The 9617-nt window shown below is 37.9% G+C and overlaps 1 protein-coding gene across 2 annotated transcripts in view; it reads left to right on the top strand.

Annotated features, from left to right (window-relative positions):
• Positions 1-5: 5 nt before the first annotated feature.
• The window catches only part of eloa (elongin A), a 66743-nt gene continuing 57131 nt past the window's right edge, over positions 6-9617 (top strand). Inside the window, exon 1 of one of the 2 annotated variants that reach the window (XM_055656238.1) lies at positions 6-134. Coding sequence is in view for 1 of the 2 variants with exons in the window: in XM_055656237.1 (XP_055512212.1) it covers positions 57-134 (78 nt within the window). In the remaining variant the exon portion in view is untranslated. The remainder of the gene's footprint in view (positions 135-9617) is intronic. The other variant, XM_055656237.1, reaches the window with a different exon arrangement.

Below are 9617 nucleotides of genomic sequence, written 5' to 3'. Positions count from 1 at the left end.
AGTTCCAGGGCAAGTGCGCGAGTACTTCCGGGTGGTGCTTGGGTCAGAAACGGTGGATGATGGCTGCTGATGGTGTGCAGGAGCAGGTTTTAAAGCTGCAGGCTCGTTTGTCAACCACCCAGGAACCCAAGAAGGTAAACGATTGCCTGTTGCAGGGCTCCCGGGTCACCCCGGGGCTCGGCCGTGGGACAAAACTCAGGACAGGACCATGAAACCCACCGTGAAAAGCGTTTGTCTGACGGCTGTGAAACCAGTCTATCAACCTATTAATAAATAATAAATCAAACTATCGTAAATCAGTGGGTCAATGCCTGCGATGCGATGGGGGTGTTCACCAAGCTGATAACGAGCTAGTTTTGACTGTCATGTTCAGTTTCCGTTTATACAAACGCATAATACGAATATGAAAGAATCTCCATTCTGTCGTGTAGGAAAGTGATGACATTGTATTCTTTAGACCTCACTCGAGTCCCCTGATTTAATTATTAAAAATAGTAAATGTGATTGAGTTTTTGAGAATGGACAATTTGCCATTGCGTTAGCATTACACTTTCTTGTACACCATCAGGAGCCACCTGGACACTGTTGGAATTCAAACTAATTTATGCAAATGAATCGAGTAATTATTAAGTGACACACAATGATTACAGTAAATGAATAATGATAAATTTCTGCAAGTTTCTGTTTTTGTGACAGCCCAATGGCTGCAAAAGTAGTACATTGTTTTGATGTAGGTTTTTTTACATTAATCTTACTGAACTGCTGATTCAGCTTTTATTAAATTATTAGCAATGTACATTTCTCCCTTTTTTTGCTATGATTGCAGAGCAAACAGGCAGATCTTCATATGCCATAGTGTGAGGGAATAATGTTCTTTGTGATGTTATTAGTTATTGAAGTTAGATTTGTGAGACACAATAGGAAATGAAGCATCTGTTTGAAGATCACAGATTTTTCAATTTCCTTAGATCTGTGGTGCTGTCAATGATAACATTGATTTTGGACTGCATCATGAATGATGCTGGAAAATAGGGCTGTTAAAATAAAATTGGGTTTAGATAGATTTAATGGAAACCAAACAATCTGTGGTTGAAATATTTTTTTTAATAGTAATTATGGGACATCACATGAACTATTTGGGTGTTTACTATAAACTAACAAATTCATGATCATCTTTTCAAGCGCTACCTGCTTTTTCAGGTATTGTTTTCAAAGTGATATCAAATGTGAACTGAAAGCATTTCACATGGTGGGATTTGAACATATGTTTTCCAGATTGAAGAATCTATCAACACGCTATAATGTGACTATCAAAAATTGCATGTTTGATTCCCAAACAGTCAGCAAGCTCAGTTTTCTGATGCTGAGATTTCTTATGGAATATATTCAGCAATCATTTTGGTCAATTTGGTACTTGGGATTCATGAGTCAAACGATTTGAGCTCGACAAAAATACAGCAGGTACTAGAAATTGAAAAAAGTGCACAAAATGTGGTTAATCTGCATCAATACAGGCAGTAATTGCAGAGAGAGTAGTAGAGTTAACATTTTCCAAATTCTTCAAGTTTTCATAACAAATATTAGTCCTTAATAATAGATTATTAATGGAATAACGCTGCTTATTGGAGCAACACAGAGCACCAATGAGTTGGTAAACAAAATAACTAACAATGTTTGGTTTGGGGCAGATGTGGAAAGTGGAGAGATTGTAAAGTGTCAATAGTTATGATGTTTTTTTTTGCTATTTCAACAGTGCAGCTGCATTCCCACTTTTGTCCATATACCTCTGAAATCATAAAAAAAATAAAGTTTGACGAAAACTTCTGTGTACCCAACAAATGTGATACCATGCTTTAGAGGGGGAGAAATATTTATTACATGTATATTTATAAATTCCATATCATGTGAAAATATTTTAACCCGATGAGCACAGTTTTGTCAAGGGTTTCAACATTGGATTTATTATTAGATTTTTTTTCTAAATTTAAATTCTCAATAGTTATCCTTGTGGGAATGCTTATTCACAAGGGATTCATCTACATTTGTTTTTCTGTATCTGCAGATAGAAGAAGCAGAGATTGTTTTAATCCTTTTGTGGGATGTTGGCCTGCTTCTATTGCCCATTTCTAATTGCCTGTGGAAAGTTGTTAGTGAACTGTCATCTTGTACCGTACCGGTTCCCATGTTGTATCTATTTCCATCTGTTGATTTTTTCCAGAATTTTGGTCCAGTATCAATGTAGTAAAGGCAGCATGGTATGTAACTTGAAGGAGAGCTGGCATTGGTTGCATTGCCGTGGGTTTTGCATTTCATGGAGGTAAAGGATGTGCAATATGCTGTTGGTGAATTGTTGTTAAGATGTAGGAATGTGCCTTGTACGGAGTATATCAAGTCACCACCACAGGTAGTGGAGGGAATTAATGTTTATGTTGGTATGTAGTGTGCTAATTAAGTTGGCTGATTTGTCCCTGATGATGTTGAGTTTCCTGAGCATTGCCACTTTCATTTCACTGCACATCTTGTATGTGTATGTGACAAATAAACTTGACTTGACTTGACTTGACTTGACTTGCATTGGAGCTGCAGTGATTTGGGCAAGTATATTCAATACCTACCTGACATGTCTTTCAGGGGATGGAATGTCAAGAGGTAGTCACTTGCTTCTGACCGTAGACCACTTTGCTGTAGACCACCTTGTTTAAGAAAACACATTCTTGAGATTATTCCAATCACTCCAATCTTTAATATCCTATTTCCTATAAATATTTTTTTATATTCTGCAAATGTAGATGGACAAGCCAGAAATAAATTACAACTCTGCACTTTTGAGGTTTGGGTGATGGATGTTACATGAACCCTAGTCATGTTACAAATGTTGATTCCTGTACAGATATCTATGTAGCAATCTATGCAAGATGATTGGTTGTATAAAATGTGAGATTGTGCTTTTATTTCCTGTTGGCAATCTGCAAAAATCTTGGTTTCCTGGTTAATTACCAAATTGCAAACGTTTCCATTAAACCTAATGGCATAAACAATGGTATATTTTGTAGCTAGGGTATCTTAAAGGCTTCCTCATTATTTTGAATGGTCATGAACCAGGAATTCTTGTGAATCAGTTGGGATAGGCTTTGTTACCATATTTAATTCAATTGCTCTGTCCACCCGATAATCTGTTATTTTGATGCAGCAGGGAATATTGTGTCTGCTTCAGGAGTTTATTGTTGGCATGCAAATGACTTCGCCTCTCAATTGAAACTGCCTGAATGCAGGAGATGTTGGCCTAAGAATGAATGCTAATGATAGACACAAAATGCTGGAATAACTCAGCAGGACAGGTAGCATCTCTAGATAGAAGGGATGGGTTATGTTTTGAGTCGAGACCCTTCAGACTGAGGGGCAAAGATCAAGGAAAATGTAGAATAGGAAAGTGACAACAAGGCATTTAAAGATAAAATTTAATCAGGAGGACGTCAAACTAGTCAGAGAACTAGGATGGGGGAGGGATGGAGAGAGAGGGAAAGCAAGGGTTACTTGAAGGTAGAGAAGTCAATATTCATACCGCTGGGTTGTAAGCTGCCCAAGCGAAATATGAGATGCTGTTCCTCCAATTTGCTTTGGGCCTCACACTGACAGTGGAGGAGGCCCAGGACAGACGGGTCAGTATGGGAATGGGAGGGGGAGTGTTTAGCAACCGGGAGATCATGTAGGTTTAGGCGGACTGAGCTGAGTGAAACGATCGCCAAGCCTGTGCTTGGTCTTGCTGTTATATAGGAGTCCACACCTGGAGCAGCAGGTACAGTAAATCAGGTTGGAGGAGGTGCAAGTGAATCTCTGAAAGATCTGTCGGGGTCCTTGGACAGAGTCGAGGGAGGAGATATAGGGACAAGTGCTGCATCTCCTATGGTTGCAACTATGATAATTGCTGATTAAGTTGCCTGCCTGATTCAAAAGTTTTTTTTTTAAATGGTGATTCTGAATTTGTTTGTGTGTTTGACTATTTTTCCTTTTGCAATTTCAGAACCCATTTCCTTGTAAACTGAGATACCATAATCCAAATATGGAACAAATTATCATTATCTCTCATGTTGGAAAGAACTGCAGATGCTGGTTTAAAATGCAGATGCTGGTTTAAACCCTTCTTCAGACTTCTCTGGAGGGAACGAATGGGTGACGTTTCAGTTCGAGACCATTCTTCATGGTCTCGACCCGAAACGTCAACCATTCCTTCTCTCCAGAGATGCTGCCTGTCCCACTGAGTTACTCCAGCGTTTTGTCTCTATCATTATATCCCTATTAAGTTGTGTGATATCAAATGAAGTTGTACTTTTTCCACTATGATTTTAACATAGAAGAACATTGAAAAATAGGTGCAGGTGTAGGCCATTCGGCCCTTTGAGCCAGCATCACCATTCAATATGATTATGGCTGATCATCTAATATCAGTACCCAGTTCCTGCCTTTTCCCCATATCCCTTGATTCCTTTAGCCCTAAGAGCTTAATCTCTCTTGAAAACATCCAGTGAATTGAACTCCACTGCCTTCTAATTCCACAGATTCACAACTCTCTGGGTGAAAAACTTTTTCCTCATCTCAGTCCTAAATGGCCTACCCCTTGCTTAAACTGTGCCCCTGGTTCTGGACTCTGAAATTCTGTGCTTCATTGTTGATATGCTTTGGAATTGTAAAGTATTTATTTACTCTTTTTGATCTCTAGGAACTTATTGATGGTTGAGAGCTTGATTTAGCTGAAAGTTTTATATTTGCAAGTCACATTAGGTTGCACACTAACTGAATAACAAAAGTGAACCTTTCTCATTCCTTTTTCTTTCAACTCCCAATGCCCCTAATCCATCCCCATCTACTGAATATTGTTTTAGCAAAATATTTCACTTAGTAAATTCAATATTTAATGAGGAGTAGATGATTTTTTTCAAAGGTTGTGATTTTATGATGAATTTATAAATGGTTGATAAAGAAGCAGGCCGTCTTTTACTTTACTGGGTGCAATATTTGTTCTGACTGTACAGAATTCCTGTTTACTTAGCCAGACATTAGTGATATATTTTCAATTGCTGACGCATTTGCTCCATCCTAAAAGTGATTTGTTTTGCAGTTGTTGCTTAATAGTTTTAAAAAAATTAAATACACATGCTCTTAAAATGGCTAATGTTCTATGAACTTGGTAGCATGATCAAGCATTTTTACATTCTAGGCCTGGATAGTATAAAGCTGCTACTGAAGTTTCAGGAACTCTTACTTTTGGTGTATTGGACGGGAATGTACTTCTGCTTTTTGGTTGTGGAGTTTAGTTGAATCAATATGTTATCGATAAGTTTCTGAAATTTGTGAACTAATTGCAACTCCATTGATGGGATGAAGATTTTTTTAACACTGTTAGGATTCTTTGTGAAATGATATACAGTCTTGGCACCTAACGTTTTGTCTCAATTGCCCTTGCTTGTTGTAATATAGTATTTTATAAGCTTGCTGCATATAGATAAGGGCACAGATGCTGTTGCTGATTTGATGGAGGGCCATCTGAATGGAATTGCCCTCTGGTACTTTTTTCTTGTTGAGTCATGTCCTACCTTTACATTTCAGCTGCATTCAGAAAATTGGTGTAAGAGGATTGCTAATATTTAAGATCATAGTTCCTTTTTCACGCTTTTGATTTGTTTGCTACCGTTTCTGTATATGGTGCATGTTTTGCATTCATGGTGTATATTATGTATTCATGGAATGTGGGTGTGTTGCTCGTAAATTACCACTTAATGGTCCTTTTCTATTTTTCTACATAATGTGAAAATACAAATACAAAGGGCCCAGGCAGAGGAATCAATAATACTTTGTTCCTCTTTTTAAATAGTTGACTCAATTATAAATTCTCAAGAGACTTGTCCATGAGATTTTCCTGTTGCAGCTATGTCACTTGACCACTGAAGAAAGAATTCTAGATTTTATTATTTAATGCGGTGTGGATATTGTTGGCAAGGGCAGTATTTGTATCTATAAATAGACACAAAGTGTTGAAGTAACTCAGTGGGTCAGGCGGCATCTCTGGAGAACATGGATAGGTGATGTTTTGAGTTGGGGACCCGTCTTCAGACTGATTGTAATGTTAGAAGAGAGGAGGGGCAGGGCAAAGCCTAGCCGGTAAGGTGGGATTTTCATAAGTGGATGGTGGACAAAGGCCAGAGATGAAAAGGTGGAAGGTTTGAGACAGAAGGATTAAAGAGTTGTGAATTATGGGGGGGAGAAAATGTGCGGGGGGGGGGGGGGAGAAAGGGGTGCGAGTCGCGGAGGGGGCACAGGGGGGAAAGAAGGGAGGGGGGACTGTGGGGGAAGAAGGGAGGGGGGGGAGGGGGACTATATCTAATTGGCAGTAGGAGAACAGTAGTGAGCTGTCATTTTGTATTAAAGGGACTCCCAAAGTGGTGATGAGTAGATGTTGCAGGATTTATATATCAAGGAACAGCACTTGTATTTTTATGTTTTCTCCGCTGAGGAAAGTGCTTGTGTTGCTGTGTTTGCTGCGCTAGTCATTCTAGGGTACAGAATATAGAAGTTTCAGGTTGGGAGATGCTGTTAAAAGTGCCTTGGTGTGATGCAGTAGTGCACTGTGTAGATATTGACTGGAGGCAGACCAATTTCCCTCTGGAATAAATAAAGTGGTATCGTATTGTGTCATATTATGCAATGAAGCCATGATGTACCAACCAGTAGAAGAGAAAATTAATGCATAGGATGATGGATAGGGTGCCAGAGGAGTTTGATGCATGACCATGGTTTTTATAGAGCTTCTAAAATGTCGTAAATTTGTACTCAATCTGACTTGCAGCTTGTAAAGGTTTAAAAGATTTTGAGGAGCATGAGGTTCCCAGACTCTGACACAATGTAAGGGACACAAGTATTTATGTGGCTTTTCCATTTGTAAGTTTCTGGTTACGATTGATCCCTGGGATATTAATGATTCCGGATTGGCAAATGTATTGCCATTTACTGCAATGATATTTGAGGTTGCCATGTTAGGATTCCTTCTAGCTTCATATTGCAGAATATCTCCTTTGCAATTCGTAAAACATTTTCATGCTCTGCTGCAGACTGACTAATGAAGAGCTGACTTCTGAATGTTATTTATTAGTCATCCCACCATGGCTTATTCGAAGTACCATTAGTCAATTTTCCAATCATTTGGATTGAACCTCGCAGGTTTGTTACCAGGCTATTTTTAATTGTAGATGTTGCCTCTCTATGAGTACTGAATTTGATTCAGCCTTGATAGGGTTGCTATACAATTCCTGTGATTATATATGTTATTTGTGCTTAAAAACATTATCCTAAAAGCAATAAATTCTATATTCTTGGTGTTTAACAATTTTTCTATCAAGTAGGTACTTGTTACTTTCCTCTTCTCCCGCGTTTTAATCAGGAGGCATTGATCCTGTCTATGCATTCAGTCATTGAATATCGGAAGGCTACTAGTGTGTAGGCTATTGCAGTTGTACAGTAATGAATGGCAGTGGTAGTGTATAAATATTTTTCTCCTGCAATTAATTTTATTTAAATTTGTGCTGTCTATGCCTTTACTGATAAGTGGCTACTATGTTTCTCTCTTACCGTGTCATAATCTTTAATCGATCTGAAAGAAAACTCTTTAATCTCTATAAGGGAGTTATCCATTGCAGGTATAATCTGATGTATATATTGATGAATTGACATACTGAAGTTTATTTTTAAGCTGCATTATACCATTTAGTTAATCCTTCCTGTCTCACCAACATTGATTTCCGACGTTTATGATGAAAGACATTTCTCTATACTTTATGACTTCCTCCTAGCTGTGGTAATTTGTAGAAGAGTCTACCATTCCTATTCATTTCCCAAAAGTAGCTCCAGATCAGGAACTACTTGTGAGCATCAAATGTTTCCATCCTTCATGATGTTGCACCTCAGGATAATTGTTTGATATGTAGACTCTTGCACAAAGAACTGCCCCAATAAAGGCATGTCATTTTATTTTTTCCTCTCTGATGGACACAAATAGTAGATTCCATATATCAAACTGCATTCTTTAGCTGTGCCTTAGAGAATTAAAGTGAAGCGGATTTTCAGTTTCTCGTCAATTACAGAAGATTTTTGGACGCAAGTCACTTTGAAAAAAGTCTGCTTCTGCCTTCATTTAATTGTATAAACCCTTGACACAAACAAAATGTATCCGTTGAATGATTCTCCTTTTATAGCTGTAAAGTAAGTTGACTTTTTAGAATTTATCAGTGTTAACATTTACAGCATGTACCATGGTTAGGACACCACAAAATAAAGTTATAAGACAATGAACTTTTATTGCAAATTTAGAAGATGGTTCTAATTTTTTATGAAGGTCAGAATTCTACAAGTTGTATAATAGCTCATGCATATGCTGCGCCAGGGAGAAGTTTTAAGTTCTTGACATTACTCATGTGATAATTAAAACTCAGCCTGACAGATGGTAGCCTTTGACAGGACACATATTGCAGATGATGAAATTAACTAGTTATCTTTTGCAGACTGAGATGTTGTGTGGTAGTTGAACATGTTAGTCAAAAAAATTGGTGATGAAAAAGAAACCTTTGGCTCTATTTGGGCAATAAGTTGACATTGGTAACTGAAGAATTTCAAAGGATATATCCTTAAATTAGAAACTATATCGTGAACAGGGCAGCAGCAGAATCTAACAACGTATCAGTGGCAATGTTCTAAGTGCAGAAGTTTAAAAAATTTAGACAACTGATGAGCTTGACAGATTTAATCTTAATATTTTCTATATTTCAATGATCTACAACTATCACGACCCCTATCTGGTGCAGGGGCATCAAAAGGAATGCAGCTCCACAAAGAGCAATCCAACCAGTTTGTCACTTCTTTCCATTCCTCAAGGCTGTACAAATGTTTAAAACAAAAATAAATCTGCAGACGTTGATCTCCTGAGGGAATGAATAAAACAGTTAAAGTAAAGATAAGAGTCTGAAAACTATTACCTCCAGGTTGCGGAACAGCTTCTCAACACCCATCAGGCTCCTGAACACTACAAAACATTAAACTATGAACTGTGGACTGTATTGGTTGCACTAAGAACTTTGTTTTTTCTTGCTGCAGTATTGAAGTTATTAATTTATTGAAGTTTATTTTTGTTTATTATGTTATCTATGAGTACTATAAGAATAACAGCTTATAGGCCTGTTATGCAGCTTAATGAAGAATTTCTTGTTCCATTGTCAGTACATATGACAATTAAACTTGACTCTTGACAACTGAACTAGTGATCGTGAGATGTGGAATGACAACAAATCGGATTATTATAAATTGATGGTTGGCATGGACTTGGTGGGCAAAAAAGCTTGTTTAGTGCTGTATAACTTTACGGCTGGCTAGATCACCTGATCTGCCGGTAGACAGTTACAGAATGAACTAAAGATAGACACAAAATGCTGGAATAACTCAGCAGGACAAGCAACATTTCTGGATAGAAGGAATGGGTGACGTTTTGGGTCGAGACCTTCAGACTGAATATGGGTCTAGACCTGAAACGTCACCCGTTCATTCTATCTAGAGATGCTACCAGTACCGCTGAGTTA

The sequence above is a fragment of the Leucoraja erinacea genome, chromosome 26 (assembly GCF_028641065.1).
Source record: "Leucoraja erinacea ecotype New England chromosome 26, Leri_hhj_1, whole genome shotgun sequence".
NCBI lineage: Eukaryota > Metazoa > Chordata > Chondrichthyes > Rajiformes > Rajidae > Leucoraja > Leucoraja erinaceus.
Note: the sequence above shows the minus strand (reverse complement) of the source record. Positions and strands in the feature narration are given on the sequence as shown.